Source organism: Mustela nivalis, assembly GCF_964662115.1.
Source record: "Mustela nivalis genome assembly, chromosome: 9".
Classification (NCBI taxonomy): domain Eukaryota; kingdom Metazoa; phylum Chordata; class Mammalia; order Carnivora; family Mustelidae; genus Mustela; species Mustela nivalis.
Genome location: NC_139028.1, coordinates 59724221 through 59744916, shown reverse-complemented (window position 1 = coordinate 59744916; position 20696 = coordinate 59724221). Strand labels below are relative to the sequence as shown.

General features: G+C 36.8%; 1 protein-coding gene across 2 annotated transcripts in view; it reads right to left on the bottom strand.

Annotated features, from left to right (window-relative positions):
- The window catches only part of RSF1 (remodeling and spacing factor 1), a 158457-nt gene that overhangs the window by 93616 nt on the left and 44145 nt on the right, over window positions 1-20696 (bottom strand). For both annotated transcript variants that reach the window (XM_082749528.1, XM_082749527.1), the window contains exon 2: window positions 18866-18957. In XM_082749528.1, the coding sequence (XP_082605654.1) occupies window positions 18866-18957 (92 nt within the window). The remainder of the gene's footprint in view (window positions 1-18865; window positions 18958-20696) is intronic.

Below are 20696 nucleotides of genomic sequence, written 5' to 3'. Positions count from 1 at the left end.
GTTTTTTTTTTTTTTAAGTAATCTCAACACCTCACATGGTACTCGAACTCAAAGCCCCAATGTTATTTTATGTTCTAACTGGAAATTAGTCACAGAAATACTAAATTAATTTATCCAGGATCAAAAACTTCATAGTAAAGCCAGAATTCTTTGTTTTTTTTTGTTTTTGTTTTTGTTTTTTTAAGATTTTATCTATTTATTTTAAAGAGACAGAAAGAGTGTGCATGGGGGGGGGAGGTGCAGAGGGAGAAGAAAACCCAAGCAGACTCCACACTGAGCATGGTGCCCAATGCCAGGCTTGATACCAGGACCCAAGATCACAACCTGAGCTGAAACCAAAGTCAGACACCCTATCAACAGCACTACCCAGGTGCCCCTAGAACTTTTGATTCTCAATCCAACATTTTTAAGCCTCAATCAAGAAGTTATTACAATTAGAGTACACAATAATTTATAAAAAACAACTATAATATAATCAAAGCTTTAGCGACCCCAGCAAATCCTTATGCAAATGGTAATACCTAACATCCTCACATCACTTAAGGTTCTACAAAACAATGTTACTAACAAATTAAGAAAGATCTGGAACAACCCCAGGAAAGATAGATTGTAAGGATGATTCTCATTTCACAAAACAAATGTGCTCCTGAAAAGTTACATGTGAACGCAATTCTAATAAATTCTTATGTTGAAGGAGCTATGTAATTTATAAGAGCAGTTATTATCAATTCTCCTTCCATTTTTGATCAGCATGATGACTTCCAAGAAGGTATTTCATAAGATGTTATAAAATGAACTGTGTCCCTTCAAAATTCATATGTTGAAGCCCTAACCCCAATGTGTCTGTATTTGGAGATAAGGCTTTTGAGGAGATAATTAAGATTAAATGAGGTTTTAAGAGTGGGGCTCTATGAGACTGGTGTCTTTGGGACCAGAGACCCCAAGCCCGTTCCCTGCAGTGAACATGAAGAGGAAAGGCCAGGTGAGGGCACAGTGATGACAAGGACTAGCATGAAGTAGAAAGAGAACACTCACCAAATTTGCCAACATCTTGATCTTGGAATTCTAGCCTGGAGAACTGTGAGAAAATATATTTCTCTTGTTTAAGCCTCATAGGCTGTGGTATTTTTGTTATGGTACTCCCAGCAGACTAATAATATTGAGTTCAGAAGCATTTCTGGGGAAACCTTAAGGCTTCATGAAAAACAATTTGAAACCGCTGTGCTGAAGAAACTTCTTAAACTGCAAATAACCACAATCTAATTAATGTTTTATTTGCATTTAATACATAATTCTCAAAGCAAACTAAGATTAAAAGCATCTGTATATTTGTTCCATAATCACAAAGCAGGACTTATTTATACACTGAAACTAAATTTTAAATGTCAAATCATGGGGTGCTTGGGTGGTTCAGTCAGTTTAGCAGCTGATTCTTGGATTCAGCTGAGGTCATGACCTTGAGGGTCATGGGACTGAGCATGCATCAGGCTCCATGCAGGGTCTGCTCAAGATTCTTTCCCTCTTCCTCTCCCTCCGCCTTGCTCCTCCCATCCCAGCTTGTGCATGTGTGCATGTGATCCCTCTCTCTCTAGAATAAAATCTTTAAATGTCAAATGATGGCAGTCATGATAAAAATCCAAGTCAACAAATCAATGGTTAAAATAGGTTAGTGTAACTGATAATCAGTAAGACACTGATGTTTTGCATATGGTCTACAGAAGCTAATCGCTTAGGGTTGCGAGGTAAAACTAACTGCCCTTAGTTTTAGGCAACATGTACCAAAGTGCTTAACAAATTAAAAGACTATATATATGTTCACTATTATAATTAAAATCTGGAATATTTGCCAGAAAATAATGACAAAATGGGGACAGATTTTAATTTCATGAAAAGTTCTACCTAAATGAAGTAATAAGCAAATATATGAAAGGAATTAATGAACCACAAAAGCATTAATTCTGAGTGGTAGGAATATGGACATTATAATATTCCTGGTTTTTATCTATGCACTTTACATTTCTTTAAATATTAAAAATAAAAAGAGGTTATGCGAAACATTTCTCCCAACCTAATTTCCTTAGAAATACCACAAGGTCCTCAAAATTGAGGAAATCCCAGAGATATGTCTGATTCTCAAGTAACTATAACTCAAGTCCAAGGAGACATGTGAAACATAATTTCAAGCAGTGCAGTATCAATCAACCTTAGCCTTTCTAACCAAGGCCTTCAGGCCACCAAAATGGATCAATGGGATTCTTCAGAATAAATATTTTAAAATCCTGCTGGCTTCAAAGAAAACTTAAAGTATCTATGAAATTACTCTTAGAAGAATCTAAAATAATAGATACTGAAAACTGATATCTGATAAAACTGCATTTTTTAACACATTTGGCACCTTCCATTAATTAGTTGGCAAAACACTGAAAAACGCTTATACCTTTTGAACCTCAGAACTTACGTCTTAGTGTGGGGGTGAATGGCATGGAAGCAAGGTGGGTACATACAAGAAGATAAATGGACAATTAGAAAACAAACAGTGTATACTATTTCATATAAGTATGTTCATTTCATACTATTTCATATGAGTATTTCACAGAGTATGCATACATACTCTAGCCAGGTACTATATAGCCCACAAAGAAATGACTTACGGAGGATAACTACAAAATACTATGGGAACACTGAGTAAGACTCATACATACACAAGGCTTTTTTATTTTTATTTTTTTTAAAGATTTTTTATTTATTTATTTGACAGACAGAGATCACAAGTAGGCAGAGAGGCAGGCAGAGAGAGAGAGAGAGAGGGAAGCAGGCTCCCCGCGGAGCAGAGAGCCCGATGCGGGGCTCGATCCCAGATCCCTGAGATCATGACCCGAGCCGAAGGCAGCGGCCTAAGCCACTGAGCCACCCAGGCGCCCCTACACAAGGCTTTTTGCAAGGTAAATATTCACTCACTCATCTGTCTACTGATTTAACAAATAGTTACTCAGCAACAGCTAAGTGCAAGGCACTGCTTTAGATATTAAAAATGAAATAGAAAATGACAAAAATTCTTGCCCTCACATAACTTTACTTCTACTGGAGACAGACTTAAAAAGTAAAACTGATGATTTCAGAGCGTGGTAACTTGGGAAGGAAATAAAGGAGGGTGATATATTAAGAGAGCGGTAGAAGACTCAAGGGCAAGGCCTACTTTAGTCCTACAAAGGACCAAAGAGCCAGAAACAGCATGAGCATTCTGGAAGCCAAAAATAGTTCTGTAAGCCAGAATATAGTATATACTGATGAGATCGATAGAGAGAATAGCAAGAACAGAACCCAGAGGAGAAAGTGGGGGCCATCACATCAACAACTCTGTTACCACGTTAAGAAATGTATGTTCTATTCAGAAGACAACAAGGACTCCTACATTAAGGACTTAAAGCAAAGGAAAAAGATTTTCACTTTATCACTATAATTATGATAAATGGACTAGACACAGGGAAACTAGCCTGGAGTTTCCTATAATAATCCAAGTAAAAGACAATGGCATCAACTAGGACAGAGACAGCAAGGGTTGCATAGATTGAACTGAAAGGGATTAAGAAGGCTAAATCAGGATGGGATAACTGGGTGATAAGACATTAGAGAGGACATGTGTTGTAATGAGCACTGGGTATTATATAAAACTGATGAATCACAGACCTATACCCCTGAAACAAATAACATATTGTATCTTAATTAAAATAATTTTAAAAAGAAGGCTAAATCAATCAGGACTTGGTAATACACTAAATGTGAAGGACAAAAAACAAAAACAGAAACAAAATAAAACAAAACCAGAATGACCATCAGTTTTGTTTAAATGACTGGAAAGACAATGGTACCATTTACCAAGACAAGGAACAATAAAATCCTAGGTTACAAAAAACTACAGTTGACCCCTAAACAATGCAGGCATTAGACATGCCAATCCTGTGCACATTTAAAAATCTGCATATAACTTTCGACTCTTCTAAATTTTAAATACTAATAGCCCGCTACTGACCAGAAGCTTTACCTATAACATGAAATATCAATTAACACACATTTATATGTATTATATACTGTATTCTTAGACAGAGATAAGAAAATGTTACAAAAATCATAAGGAAGTGAAGATGCACTTACAGTACTATACTGTATTTATTTTAAAAATTCTGCATGTATGTAAGTGGACAGGTGTACAAACCCCTATTTTTCAAGTGTCAACTACACTACAAATTTTAACACCAAATCTACCCAAGTTCTCGCTCTCTATTACTAACTTGAATATCTTGCTAAGAGTAAGTATTTCTCTTTGGGTCTTAATATCTTCATCTGTTGCCATTTTGACTTCCTGAACTTGGGCTACTGCTAGCCACTGTCTGCAGGCATGTCTGTGTTGACGCCACTACTGCTGAGGGGCCTGACAGGCCTAACCCAGAAGCTCCTGGAGCTGTGTGCCCCGATCGATTCCAAACTGCCATGGGAGCAGCTTGGGGCCACAGATGTCACCACTGGGCTCACCTCCTGCTTCCTCTGTCTCTTCTTGTCATCAGGCTGGGTCCTGTCACATCTGGAGACCTATAAGAAGCGGCATGAAGGGGGCTGCTGTGATCTGACCACCCCTGGCCTGTACTGATCATGTCTGCTAACTTTCCTGGCCGACGTTCCTGGGATCAGGACCTTCAATTATAGTGACCTCTTCTGCAACCATGATATCTCAATTTCTCCACGGTGACATTCTGGGACCAAATATATTGTTTTCTTAGGCCTTGCTCGGTAGGGCCCCCCCTTGTAACAAAAAAGTCTATTTAAACCTTGGAAAAAATATACCTTCATCTATTAAATCAAGAGTTCTGAGAGGAAGTGAGGACTTAGTATGGGAAATGAGTCAAGAATGGTACTTAGATTTCTGGTTTGGGTAAGCAGGTGGGGTTGTTGATGCTATTCAACCAAAGGTATCAGTCAGGGTAGTCTAGATTATCCTAATAAAATAACCCTAAATCTCAACCATTCACAATGGTGGTTGGCAAACTATGGCCGACAGACTGAATGGTTGTTTTGTAAATGAAGTTTTATTAAAACAGAGCCATATCCATTCATTTAGGAATTGTCTACAGCAAGGGCACCTGGGTGGCTCAGTTGGTAGGCATCTGCCTTCGGCTCAGGTCATGATCCCATGGTCCTGGGATAGAGCCCTGCATCAGGCTCCCTGCCCAGTGGAAAACTTGCTTCTCCCTCTCCCACTCCCTCTGCTTGAGTTCCCGCTCTCCCTGTCTCTCTCCCTGTCAAATGAATAAATAAAGTATTAAGGAAAAAAAAAAGGAATTGTCTGTAGTTGTGATGGAGACTATAAAGAACAAAAGTCTAAAATATCTAGTATCTGACCCTTTAAGAAATTGGGTCATGATCCCTCAGTTACAACAACGAAAGTTTATTTCTGGCCTACACTACATGTTGATGACAGGTTAGCAGTGGCTTTGTAACCTATCATTTTCACCCCCAAATGGGCAATAATAACTTAAAAAAAAAAATTCTTCATCCTAGCAAAGGGAATAGACAACACAGAGAATATCCACTGCTCTTAAAAGTTTCTGCTGGGTTGTTGGGGAGAGGAAGCTTCTGCTCAAAGTATGGCATTATCACTTTTCCCTGCATTTCACTGACTAAAAACAAGTCACACGGCCATGCCTGAATTCACTAACAGAGGGATATATACTCTTCCCAAAGGGAGGGAAACCAAATCCTGTTTAGTTGCCCCAAACAAACCTGCTCCCCTGACCCATTTTCCAGAGTTTATGACACTAAGGAAGGGCTGATACTCCCTAAACTACTTTACAAATAGGTATGATCACATGACTGTGCTCTTCCTAATAGAACAATGGAAGTGCAGTATGAAACTTCTGCCTCACTTCTTAAAAGAAAATTGTTTGCCCTATACTTGCTTTCCCCTTCCTACAGCTTCAAGCACATTCTACAACAAAGAAAAGCAAAAAACCCTATGGTGGAACAATAAAATGTGAAGACTCTGGATCTCTGAATAACCTCATTGAACACAACTGTTCCATGGGCAGTAAAGTCAGATGGTTTAATAAAGACAAATAAATTTATTGCTTATTTAACCAAATTATATTTTGGAGTCTCTTTCTTATAGCAGTTTAGTCTCTACCTAATGTTGATTCATCAGCATTTTTTCAATGAAAATGTTCAATATGCAATTAAGTATACTAGTCTTTGAACTATGATTCAGGATGAAAACAAAAGTATTTAACATACAGGGTTTTAAAATAATGGTAATAGACAAGAATACCCAATGAGAATATATAAAATGACACTAGAGGAACGTCTAAAACTAGAGTTTTAACCTCTGCAGTATAAAAACTTTCAAGAGCTTACACAAAAAGAAAGACCTGGGAAAGGAGACTAATGGGGTAAAAAGGAAAAATCAGTAAACTACTGTAGGAAAGAAGCTAAAAGAGTGTTACAAGGAAAGATCAGAGAAATAAAAAAAGATGTGGAATAAAAAGTATCACTTTTTAGGGATTCCCTTCTTATTATTGCCCTCCACCCCCACCTTTGGTAATGAGCCAAATCCAGTAACTTTATGCTAACAAACAGCATATGGCAAAGTGAAAGTATGTTGATGGCCAAGATCTGGTTACAAAAACATCATGACTTTTGTCTTAGGCTCTCTCTCATCCACCAGCTCTGGTGCAATGCGGTAAGCAGCTGGATGGAAAAGCAATGCCCTATGTAACTGCCAATACTCTGAGGTCCCTGTGGACAAATCATGACAAGAAACTGAATACTGCCAATAGCCATGTTATTGAGTTTAGAAGGGATTTTCCTCCAGTTCAGCCTTCTGGTGAGACAGCATGCCAGGCTGCCAGCTTGACTGCAGCCTAAGAAACTCTGAGCCAGAGGTATACCGACTGTTAGGTCCCATTCAAATTCCTAACACACAAAAACTGCAAGAGAATAAATGTTTGATGTTCATGTTTGGCTTTGCTTTAAGATTTTATTTATTTATTTTGCAGAGAAAGCATGAGTGCACACAAGTAGAGGGAGCCGGCAGGCAAAAGGAGAAAGCAGGCTCCCCACTGAGCAAGGAGCCCGATGCGGAACTTGATCCCAAGATCCTGGATCATGATCTGAGCCAAAACCAGACGCTTAACCAACTGAGCCACCCAGGCATCCCACATTTTTTTTTTTTTAAGATTTTTTATTTATTGATTTGAGAACACAAGCAAGGGGAGTGGAAGGCAAGGGAGAAGCAGGCTCCCTGCTGAGCAGGGAGCCCCATGTGGGTATCAATCCCAGGAACCTGAGATCATGACCCAATTGACTTATTTCAATTAGCATTATACTTTCTAGCTCCATCCATGTTGCTGCAAATGGCAAGATTTCACTCCGTTTTTAGGGCTAAATAATATTCCATGGTGTGTGTGTACACATGTACATGCATGTGTGCACGTGCGCATACACACACCCCACCTTTTTATCCATTTGTCTATCAATGGACACTTGTGCTGCTTCTGTATCTTGGCTATTGTAAATAATGCTGTTATAAACACAGGGGTGCATGTATCCCTTTTAATTATTGTTTTTGTATTCTTTGGGTAAACATTCAGGGGAATGGCTCCTGGATCATACAGTAGTTTTGTTTTTAACTTTGTAAGGAAACTACATACTGTTTTTGACAGCGACTGCACCAGTTTGCAATCCCATCAACACTGCAAGAGGGTTCTTTTTTCTTCACATCCTCACCAATGCCTGTTGTTTCTTAGGTTATTGATTTTAGCTATTCTGACAGGCGTGAGGTGATATTTCATTGTAATTTTGGTTTACATATCCCTGATAATAAGTGATGATTAACATCTTTTCATGGGTCTATTGGCCATGTGTATTTCTTCTTTGGAGAAATGTCTGTTCATGTCTATTGCCCATTTTTAATTGAGTTATATATTTTTGCATGTTAAGTTTTCCTGAGTTTCTTAAATATTTTGGATACTAACCCTTTATCAGGTATGTAATTTGCAAATAACATCCCCCATTCCACAGGTTGTCGTTCAGGTTTACCCACTGTGTCCTTTGCTCTGTGGAAGCTTTTTATTTTGACATAATCCCAATAGTTTATTTTTGCTTCTGTTTCTCTTGCCTCAGGAGACTTATCTAGAAAAAAAGTTGCTATGGTCCATGTCAAAGAGGTTACTGTGTTATCTTCTACTTTACTATGGTTTCAGGTCTCACATTTAGTTATTTAATCCATTTTAAATTTATTTTTGTGTCTGGTGTAAGAAAGAGATCCAAATCATTCTTCTGCATGCTACTGACCAGTTTTCCCAAAATTGAAGAGACTGTCCTTTTCCCATTCCTTTCCTACTTTGTCAAAGATTAATTGACCATATAGGTGTGGGTTCATTTCTGGGCATTTTATTCTGTTTCATTGATCTATGTCTATTTCAGTGCTAGCACCATACTCTTGATTATTACAGCCTTGTAATATAATCTGAAATCAGGAATTGAGATGCTTCCGGCTATGCTTTTCAACATTGTTTTGGTTAGTCAGGATCTTTTGTGGTTTCATACAAATTCCAGAGCTGTTTATTCCATTTTTGTGAAAAATGCTATTGGCACTTTGGTACAGATTATGTTAAAGATATAGATTGCTTTGGGCAGTTTAGACAGGTTAATATCTGTTCTTCCAATCCATAAGCATGCATGCCTTCCCATCTCTTTGGGTCATCTTCAACTTCTTTCATCAGTGTTTTATAGTTTTCAGAGTACAGATCTTTTACAACTCTTTGGTTACATTTATTCCTAAGTTTATTATTATTTTTGGTACAACTGTAAATGGGACTGTTTCTTAATTTCTCTTTCTAGTGCTTCATTATTAGTATATAGAATCACAAAAGATTTTTCTGTACGTTGATTTTGTATCCTGAAAATGTATGGAATTCGTTTATCAGTTCTAGCAGTTCCTTGGTGTAGGTTTCCAGGTTTTCTAGATACAGTGTCATGTCACCTGCAACTAATGAAAGTCTGACTTCTTCCTTAACCAGGCTGGATGCCTTTTATTTCTTTTTGTTGTCTGATTGCCATGGCTTGGACTTCCAGTACTATATTGAGTAAAAGTGGTAAGAGTGGAAATCCTTGCCTTGTGGGAATTTAGGGTTTGAGAAGCTCTGTTTTTCCCTATTGAGGATACTGTTAGCTATGGGTTTTTCATATATGGGCTTTATTATGTTGAGGTAGGTTCCCTCTAAAACTCTGTTGAGGGTTCTTATAATAAATGGATATTGTATTTTTCAAATGTTTTTTCTTGAAATGATAATATGGTCTTTATCCTTTCTTCTATGGTTTTTATCCTTTCTCTTATTGAGTATCATGTTGATTGATTTGCAAATACTGAACCACCTTTACAACCCAGGAATAAATCCCACTATTATGGTGAACTGTTTTTTTGATGTATTGTTGGATTCAGTTTGCTAATATTTTATTGAGGATTTTTGCATCTATCTTCATCAGAGGTATTGGTCTGTAGTTCTCTTTCATAGTAGTATTTTTATCTTGTTTTGGTATCAAGATAATGCTAGCCTTATAGAATAAATCTGGGAGTTTTCCTTCCTTTTCTATTTTTTTGGAATGGTTTGAGAAGAACATGTATGAACTCTTCCTGAAATGTTGGTAGAATTCACCTATGAAGCCATCTGGTTCTGGACTTTTTGCTGGGTGGTATTTTTAACTGATTCCATTTCATTGCTGGTAACTGGTCAGTTCAAATTTTTTCGTCCTTTTTCAGTTTTGGTATTGTCTATGTTTCTAGGAACTTAGCCATTTCTCCTAAGTTGTCCAATTTGTTGGCATATAGTTTTTCATAATAAACTTTTACCATTGTTTGTAAATCTGTGGTATTGAGCATTACTTCTCCTCTCTCCTTTATGATTTTGAGTCCTTTCTCTTTTTTTTTTTTTTGATAAGTCTGGCTAGAGGTTTATATTGATTTTTTTCTAAGAACCAGCTCCTGGTTTCATTAATCTGTTCTTTTGGTTTTTATTTTAGTTTGTGATTTATTTCTGCACTAATCTTATTTCCTTCCTTCTACTGGTTTTAGGTTTCATTTGTTGTTCTTTTTTCTAGCTCTCTTAAGTTTAACATTAGGTTAAACTAATTGCTTCTTAACATAGACTTATACTGTTATAAACTTTCTGCTTAGAACCACTTTTTCTGCAACCTACAGGTTTTAGACCATTGTGTTTCCATTTTCCTTTGTTTCAGTGTTATTTTTTTATTTCTTCTTTTATTTCCTGGTTAACCCATTCATTGTTTAGTAGCATGTTATTTAACCTCCATGTATTTGTGATCTTTCAGATTTTTTGTCCTGTTGGTTGATTTCTAGTTTCATAACATTGTGGTCAGAGAAGATGCATGCTATGACTTCCATTTTCAATTTGTTGAGACTGGTTTTATGACATTAATATGTGATCTATTCTGAAGAATGTACTGCACACACTTGAAGAGAATGTATATTCTGTTTTAGGATATTATGTTCTGAATGTATCTGTTAAATCCATATGCTTCAGCGTGTCATTCAAAGCCACTGTTTCCTTGTTGATGTTCTGAATGGATGGCCTATTAACTGATGTAAGCGGGGCATTAAAGTCTCCTGCTATTGTATTACTACTGATTAGTTCCTTAGGTCTGTTGTTAAATTTTATGTATTTGGGTGCTCCTATGTGGGATGCATAAATATTCATAATTATATCTTCTTATGGGATTATCCATTTATATCGTGTCCTTCTTTATGTCTTGTTACAGTCTTTATTTTAAAGTTTGTTTTGTTTGATATAAATATTGCTACTCAGACTTTCTTCTGACATTCATTTGCATGACAGGTGTTTCTCCAGTCTCTCACTTTCATCTGTAGGTGTCTTTTGGTATAGAATGCATCTCTTGTAGGCAGCATATAGATGGGTCTTGTTTTTTTAACCCATCCAGTCACCTTATATCTTTTCACTGGACTATGTATTTACTTCATTTACATTAGAAGCAATTACTGGCAGATATGTATTTATTGCCATTTTATTATCTTTTTGTGGTTGTTTCTGAAGATTTTCTCTGATCCTTTCTTGTCTTTCACATTTTGCTGATTTTCTTTAGTGACATATTTGGTTTTCTCTTCATTCCTTGCAGGTTTATTAGTGGTCTGTGACATATGATTACCAAAGAGGTTTCTCTACAACCTCTTTTGCATATAGCAGCCTACATTAAGTTGATAGTCATTTAACTTTGAACCCACTTTTTTCTTCTCTCCTCCCTAGATGTTAGGTGTATGTTACTAATTTCATAAGTAGGCTCCATGCCCAGTGTGGTGCCCAAGGTGGGTCTTGAACACATGACCCTGAGATAAAGACCTGAGCTGAGATCAAGTGTCAGATGCTTAAACAACTGAGCCACTCATGTGTATGTATATGTATTATATAATTTTTTGTGAGTATTTTGACCTTTTTTTTTTTAACAGAAATACTCATTTTCACTGCTTTTGTGTTTCCTACCTTTATACTATCGCTTTTGGTCTCTCCTTTACCCCCCTTTTTGTTTTTAAGATTTTATTAATTTTTGAGAGACACAGAGCACACATGTGTGTGGGGAGGGGTAGAGGAAGAAGCAGACTCCCCACTAAACAGAGGGCCCAAGGTGGAATTCAATTCCAGGACCTTGGGATCGTGACTTGAACCAAGGGCAGACACTTAACTGACTGAGCTACCCAGGCACCCATGAACTCCTTTACTTTTTGTTTGAGAAACTCTTCATCTCTATTCTGAATAATAGCCTTGCTGGATAGTGTATTCTTGGATGCAGATTTTTCCAATTCAGCAATTTGAATGACTATATCATGCCACTCCCTTCAGACTTGCAAAGATTTTGCTATAAAGTCTCCTGCTAGCCTTATGGGTTTTCCCTTATAAGTTACTGACTTCTTTTGTCTTGCTGCTTTTAAGATTTTTGCCTTCATCACTATACTTGGCAAATTTAAGTACAATATGTCTCGGTTTGGGTTACTTTTATTGATTTTGATGGAATTCTTTGTGCCTCCTGGATCTGGATGTATGTTTCCTTCCCCAGATTAGGGAAGTTTTCAGCTATCATTTCTTCAAATAAATTTTCTGCCCTCTTTTCTCTCTCTTCATTTTCTGGGACTCCTATAATATGAATGTTCTTATGTTTGATGAGTCACTGAGTTACCTAAGCCTATTCTTGTATTATTAATTCTTTTTTCTCTCCTTTGTTCCGTTTGATTATTTTCCATTACTTTGTCTTCTAGGTCACTAATTTCTTCCTCTTCTTCCATACTGTTATGCCTTCCATTAAGCACTTTTCTGATTTCATTTTTGTTAAAAGATTTTATTTATTTATTTGACAGAGAGAGAGATCACAAGAAGGCAGAGAGGCAGCAGAGAGAGAGGGGGAAACAGGCTCCCCACCCAGCAGAGAGCCTGATGTGGGGCTTGATCCCAGAACCGTGAGACCACGACCCGAGCTGAAGGCAGAGGCTCAACCCACTGAGCCACCCAGGTGCCCCCTCTGATTTCATCTTTTAAGCCCTTTATCTATGTTATTCCTTATCCCTGTGTTAAGGGTCTCACTCATGTCTTCCACTCTTTTCTCAAGTATAGTGAGCACCTTTGTGATCAATGCTTTAAATTCTCTATTAGGTATGTCACTTACATCTGTTTTGCTTATGTCTCTGGTCATGCCTTGTCCTGTTCTTCCATTTGGAATAAATTTCTCTGTCTCCTCATTTTGTCAGCCTCTCGTCTGTTTCTCTGTGTTAAGAAAGTCAGCTGTGTCCTCTGCTCTTGAAAGTAGTGACTTTACGAAGAGGAGTTCCTGGCTACAGTGCAATGTCCCCTATTCACCAGAAACTGGTACTTCAGGAGAATATCCTATGTGTGTTGCTTACTTATTGATATCATTTTGATAACTAATAAAGCTGTGCATATTTAAATATGTTAATTGTATATTATAGTACTTAATTTTATTAAGCACTTTATCAACTTTTGATTTCTAACAAAAGTAGGACTTGAGATGAGTTCCAACAGTTTATGTGTTAAGTGATCCAAAGAAGGCCTCAAAGAGCAGATATACAAATCCAAACAATCACAGAAATTCTTTCATATTGGTGACTAGCCGCATTATCAATCTGGACTATTCTGCTTCTTTCTTTCATGTCTCTTTGTCCTCTCTGTACCAGAGCCACTTTCAGACTTCAACCAGAAAAATTCAACCAATGGACATCGGGAGAAAACAGTTTGGGATGCACTGAGCATTAGGTGCAGCTTAGAGAAGAGCAGACTTGATACTCACTGTTTTCACCAGTTAGGTTCTAAAGTCATTTGTCATGAAAGCAATACATAACTAATAAAGTGGAAAAGGAAGGATGGGTGAAAGATAAAGGGAATAAAGAATTAAGGAAGTTTATTGTTCTTTAATAAAATAGTAGAGATTTTAGTATTCAAAAAGGATAAGGAAAAATATCTATCTGTACTTAGGAGTGTCTGTCTGTGTGTTTATGTGTTGTGCATAAACTTTACTTATATAGCAGCAGAATTCTTAAAAATCAGAAAAAAAGGAAAATCAGAAGAGACAGTAAATATAAATATGAAATTAGCAAACCTCATTAAATACCTAAGTAGAAAAATTATTTTTTAATATTGAAGGACATTTTATACATACACACACACACATGCTAATTGAGGCCATAAAACGTATCAACAAAATTAACTGGATCAAAATCACACAAAGTATGTTCTACATAATGGAATGAAATTAGAAATTTCAGTGGAAACCAGTAACAGGAAAAGGAATTGGCAAAATTTACATATATGTGGAAATCAATATACAACCAAATAATAGGTCAAAGAACTCACAAGAGAAATGGGAAAATAGTTTGAGATGAAAGAAAATTAAATATAACACATGAATTTACAGAATGAATTTAATGCGGGGAGTACAAATCTGAACTTACAGAAGAGACCAAGTAACTAAACAAAAACAAAACTTCCAACAAAGAAAAGCCCAAGCCCAAATGGTTATACTACTAGATTCTAATAAATGTTTAAAGAATTAATTTTTTTTAAAGATTTTATTTATTTATTTGACATACAGAGATCACGAGTAGGCAGAGAGGCAGACAGAGAGAGAGGTGGGGAAGCAGGCTCCCCGCTGAGCAGAGACCCTGATGTGGGTCTCAATCCCAGGACCCTGAGATCATGACCTGAGTGGAAGGCAGAGGCTTAACCCACTGAGTCACCCAGGCACCCCTAAAGAATTGATATTAATACTTCATGAACACTTACAAAAAAATAGAGGAAGTAATTTGCAACTAATTCTATGAAGCCACAGACATCTCAAGAAAACACATCAGTATCCCTTATGAATATAGACACAAAACCCCTCAACAATAATTTAGCAACCAAATCTAGCAACATATAAAAAGGATAATGAACCATGACCAAATGGGACTGACTGCAGGACTGCAATGGTTTCAACACATGAAAATTAAAGTAATACACCATGTTAATAAAGGAAAAAAAAAGGTTATCTCAATAGATGCAGGAAAAAAATCTGACAAAATCTAACACCTTTCATGATAAAAATATTCAACATACTAGGAAGAGACTTTTCTCAACCTTATAAAGAAGATCTGTGACATATCTAGTATAGTAAATCTTAAAATATTGAAAAACTAGGAACAGAAACATTACATCTGCTCTTATCATTTCTATACAAAGTGTACCAGAGGTTCTAGAGAGAGCAATTATACAAGAAAAAGAAACAAAGGGTCTCCAGATTGCAAAAGAGGAATTAAAACAATCTACATTTGCAGATGGCATAATCTTACATGTAGAAGATCTTAAAAATCCACAATAAAACTATTTGAGCTAATAATCAAGCTTAGCAAAGTTGCAAGATACAGGATTAATATACGAAAATTAATTGTATTTCTAACATTAGCAATGAATGATCCAAAATGAAATTAAGAAAACAATAACATTTATAACAATATCAAGACCAAGAAAATACTGAGGAATTAAACAAATTAAGGGTAAAACTGGACTCAGTAAACTACAAAATGTTTTTGAAAGGAATTAAAGACCTAGATATTTTGAATGACATCCTATTTTCATGGATCAGAACATTTATATTAGTTAAGAAGCTAATACTGGGGGCGCCTGGGTGGCTCAGTGGGTTAAAGCCTCTGCCTTTGGCTCAGGTCATGATCCCAAGGTCCTGGCTCCGCATCGGGCTCTCTGCTCAGCAGGGAGCCTGCCTCCCCCCTCTCTCTGCCTGCCTCTCTGCCTACTTGTGATCTCTGTCAAATAAAGAAATAAAATCTTTAGGGACGCCTGGGTGGCTCAGTTGGTTAGATGACTGCCTTCCGCTCAGGTCATGATCCTGGAGTCCCGGGATCGAGTCCCGCATCGGACTCCCAGCTCCATGGGGAGTCTGCTTCTCTCTCTGACCTCCTCGTTCATGCTCTCTCTCACTGTCTCTCTCTCAAGTAAATAAATAAAATCTTAAAAAAAAAAAAAAAGAAAAAAGAAATAAAATCTTTAAAAATGAGATTTCTTAAAAAAAAGAAGAAGAAGAAGAAGTAATACTGTCCCAAGATGTCCTTCAACAGACAAACGGATAAAGAAGATGTGGTCCATATCCACAATGGGATATTACTTGGCCATCAGAAAAGATGAATACCCAAGTTTTGCATCGACTTGCATGGCACTGGAAGAGATTATGCTGAGTGAAATAAGTCAAACAGAGAGTCAATTACCATATGGTTTTACTTATTTGTGGAACATAAGGAACAGCACGGAAGAGAAGGGGAAAATGAAGGGGGAGAAATTGGATTGGGAGATGAACCAAGAGAGACTATGGACTGCAGGAAAAGAAACGGAGAGTTTTAGAAGGGAAGAGGGTGGGGGTAATGGTGAGCCTGGTGATAGGTATTAAGAAGGCACACAGACTGGAGCACTGGGTGTTGTAGGCAAACAATGAATCATGGAACACCACATCAAAAATTAATGATGTACTTAATTTATGGTGACTAACATAACAATAAAAAATAAATTATCTTTTTAAAAGAAGCTAATATTCCCCAAATTTATCTACAGATTATACCTAACCCTATCTAAATCATAACTAGCTTTTTTGCAGAAATAAACAAGCTGTTACTCAAACTCATTAAGAAAATGCACAGGAACCAGAATAGCCAAAACAATCTTGAAAAAGGACAATTTCAAAATTTATCACAAAGCTGGGGCGCCTGGGTGGCTCAGTGAATTAAAGCCTCTGCCTTCGGCTCAGGTCATGATCCGGGGGTCCTGGGATCAAGCCCCATATCGGGCTCTCTGCTCAGCAGGGAGCCTGCTTCCTCCTCTCTCTCTGCCTGCCTCTCTGCCTACTTGTGATCTCTGTCTGTCAAATAAATAAATAAAATATTTTTAAAAAAATTTATCACAAAGCTATAGTAATCAAAACAGTATGGTACTGGCATAAATGATGACATATAATATGACACTAGAGGGGGTGGCTCAGTCAGTTAATCGCCAGCTTCAGCTCAGGTCATGATCCCAGGGTCCCGGAATCAAATTCCACTTCGGGAGCCTACTTCTCCCTCTCCCTCTGCCATTCCCCCCATTTTTGCTCTCTGGTTCTATCTCTCTGTCAAATAAATAAATAAAATCTTAAAAAAAAAAAAAAGACAATAGAATAAAGGCTTCAGAAATAAACCCTTAATATTTATGGTCAACTAACTTTCTACAAGGACATCAAGGCAATCAAATATGGGAAAGAATGGTCTTTTTAACAAATGGTAATGCAACCACTGGGTATCCACATGCAAAAGGATGAAGGTGAACCTCTATCTTGTAAAATATACAAAAACTGACTTAAAAGAGAACATAGACCTAAACATAAAAAAAAGCTAAACGTACAGAAATGCTATTATAGATTATAGGATTATATCTTCATGATCTTGGGTTGGCCAATGGTTTCTTAGTTATGACACCAAAGCACTAGCCACAAAAGAAAAAAATACATTGGATTTCACCAAAATTAAAACTTTTGTTCATGAAGAACATTACGTAGAAAGTAAAAAGACAACACACAAAGTGGGAGAAAATGTACGTAAAATCATATACCTGGTAAGAGTCTAGTATGCACAATATATAAAGAGCTCTTAAACCTCAAGAACAAAAAGACATCCAATTAAACAATGGAGAATAGGTGTAGGCATTTTTTCACATTTTCCCAAACATATACAACAGCCAACAAGCATATGAAAAGAATGCTCAACATCATTTAGTCATAAGGAATACGCAACTCAAAACCACAATGAGAACACTTTATACCCATTAGGATGGTTAAAGTCAATCAATCATTAAGTGTTGGTGAGAAAGGATGTGGGAAAGTTGGAAATTTTAAAAAATTCCTAGTGGTCATGTAAAATGGTGCAGCTCTGGAATATAATCTGGCAGTTCCTCAAACAGTTAAACACATAATGACCACAGGACCCAGCAATTCCACTTTAGATACAAAAAATAAACCACATATCTGCTCAAAAGCTCTATGAAAGTATTCATAGCAGTACTTTTCCTAAGCCAAAAGATGGAAACAATCCAAGTATCATAAACTGGTAAATTGATAAATAAAAAGTGGCATATGCATCTGATGGAACAGTATTCAGTCATAAAAAGGAAGAAAGTACTGAGGCACCTGGGTGGCTCAGTCGGTTAAGCATTCAACTCTTGACCTCAGCTCAGATCTCAATCTCAGTTGTGAGTTCAAGCCCCACATTGGGCTCCACGCTGGGTGCAGAGCCTACTTTAAAATAAAAAAGGGGGGGGGGGCAAAGTACTGATTCTTTCTAAATTTCTGACCCAGAGAAACAGTCCACTAATTAAAATACTTATTGTTTCATGTCATTTAATTTGGAATAGGGTATAACATAGCAAAGATAACTGGAAAAGCACATGTGATTTTTATAGTAAAAACAAGTAACTCTTGTTCCCTGATGGTTCCTCTTTTCATAGTGCTCTAAAGTCATATACACAACTCCCCCCAAAAGAAAGCAGATATGAAAATACATGGATACAGAAACACATGTATTTTTTTTTTAAACATAAGAAAAGTATAATGTTTTCAAAATACCAAAAAATATCACCTCCCATTCTGGTATGTTATAGAATTCAAAATACTCTCAAAAGATATCATGGAGGTAGGGACATTCGTCAGCTTAGGCTTCCATTTGGATGCAATTTCAGACAATTTTTCCTGAATGGTCTTGCCCCTAATAGGGTTTACCATAAAGCAACACTTTTCTGATTTCCCAGGTTGTTCTGAGGATAGGTTTGGCTTTATTGGTAACTTTGAAGTCTCCTATGTTTGACTTGAAGGTGTTATGACATTTTACTTCTTAAGTAATAGACAAATTCTGGCTTTGTCTATGTATACTATATGATCTCAAGGAAAAATGACAACTTTCTTTGCCTTATCTATGTCTCACTTGATTTGATCAGGAAGATTTTAAGGATTAAATGAGAGAAGACATGAAAAGTCCTGGTCAGTGTTAGGCACAAGAGAGACAGAACACCTCTAAAAGCTAACCTTAAGACTCAAGACTATGGCTTAGTAGTTGCAAAAAAGAATCACATACTAAGAGCAATTATATGTATTTCTAAGTCATATTTTCAATTTTTAGCAGACCATTTTAAAAATTAAGCATACTACGAAACGCATTAATTTACGCTAGATAAAGTAATATTTCAGTAACAGAAGGTTAATTTTTAATATTTACCTTGATCAAATATTTTTCCCATCTGTCTGCTGTAACAGATTTGCCAATCTTCCTCATTAACTTCAAATGGAGTTCCACCAATTCTTTTGGTACTTAAAAAAAAGAAAAAAATACTATTAGCCAGCAGAAGAAAATGTTTATAAACATTTAAAATGATTTAAAAAAAGAACTTTCCGGGGCACCTGGGTGGCTCAGTCGGTTAAGTGTCCTTCAGCTCGGTTATGATCCCAGGGTCCTGGGATCGAGTACCTGCTTCTCCCTCTCCCTGCTGCTCCCTTTGCTTGTACTCTCCCTCTCTGCCAAATAAATAAATAAAATCTTAAGAAAAAAAAACAAAAAACAAAAAACAAAAACGAACTTTCCCAGCCCTGAATACTTTTTCAAAACAGATGATGTTGATTTTAGCTATCTTTTAGACCCTGAATCAGGAAAGACTAGACCAGGGCAAGAAATAACTGAAAACCATTTTTTTAAAAATGAGAAGGAATACTCATTCACATTTTCTTTTTTAAAGTCTTATCAAGTAAGAATGAACTTAGGTTTGCTCAGTTGGTTAAATGTCTGCCTTCCAACTCAGGTCACGATCCTGGAGTCCTGGGATCGAGCTCCACATCAGGCTCTCTGCTCAGTGGAAAGCCTGTTCTCCCTCTCCCTCTGATCTTCTACCTTGTTCATGCTCTCACTCATTCTCTCTCAAATTAATAAATAAAAAATCCTTTAAAAAATGAACTTGCATGTAAACTGTGAATTTCTGAGTGATAATGACATGTCAAAGTAGGTTCATCAACTGTAACAAATGCGCTTCTGTGGTGCCAGGGTGAGGATAGTGGGGAGATTCTATGTGTTGCAAAAGACCGTATATGTGAACTCTGTACTTTGTGCTCTTTATTTCTGTGAATCTAAAACTGCTCTAAAAAATAAAGCCCATTGGGGCGCCTGGGTGGCTTAGTGGGTTAAAGCCTCTGCCTTCGGCTCAGGTCATGATCTCAGGGTCCTGAGATCAGGCCCCACATCGGGCTCTCTGCTGAGCAGGGAACCTGCTTCCCCCATCTCTCTGCCTGCTGCTCTACCTGCTTGTGATCTCTCCCTCTCTGTCAAATAAATAAACAAAATCTTTTAAAAAATAAATTAATTAAATAAAGCCCATTAAAAAAAAATCAAGTAAAAGCCCTTAACCATACAACTAAAATTTCTACTAGTGTTTATATCTCATAACACATATTTGGATAATTTACATATTGCACACCAAGCTATAGATCCATAGAATTAGAAAAGAAACAATATAAATCCCAAATTGATGCATATCTAAGAAATAGTCTAATGGTTTTCAAGCAACTTCACAAAACTACTCTTTTAATCTATACCTTAAGTTCTAAAGTCCTTTATAGCATCCCTATGGATCTTCACCTGACAACCTTAATGGACAGAAAACTGACTTATCTTCTGAAGTTCTAGTTATTAGAAAGTTAGCCTTACATGTGGTCAAAATCTGCCTTCATACACCTTCCTTCCCTGGTTCTTACACTTATTTCTCTACCTTCAAAGACAATACATTCAAGTCCTCTTCTGATGGAACCTTTGAATATTTGAAGATTGTTTTATCCTCCCTCAGGTTTTCTCTTCTACCTGTAAACAACCAGAGTTCCACATATCCCTTGGGCATGATCTGATTACATTAATTATGAGTTAGACTCAAGGGAAATAAAAGACACACATATATGCCTATCAAATTTAGCATTTCCCAAATACCAATTAACCACTAGTAACCTAAGAAAAATTGGAGGTGTACTCTCTAAAAAGGTTCTATAATCACGTACGTTAGAAAAATATT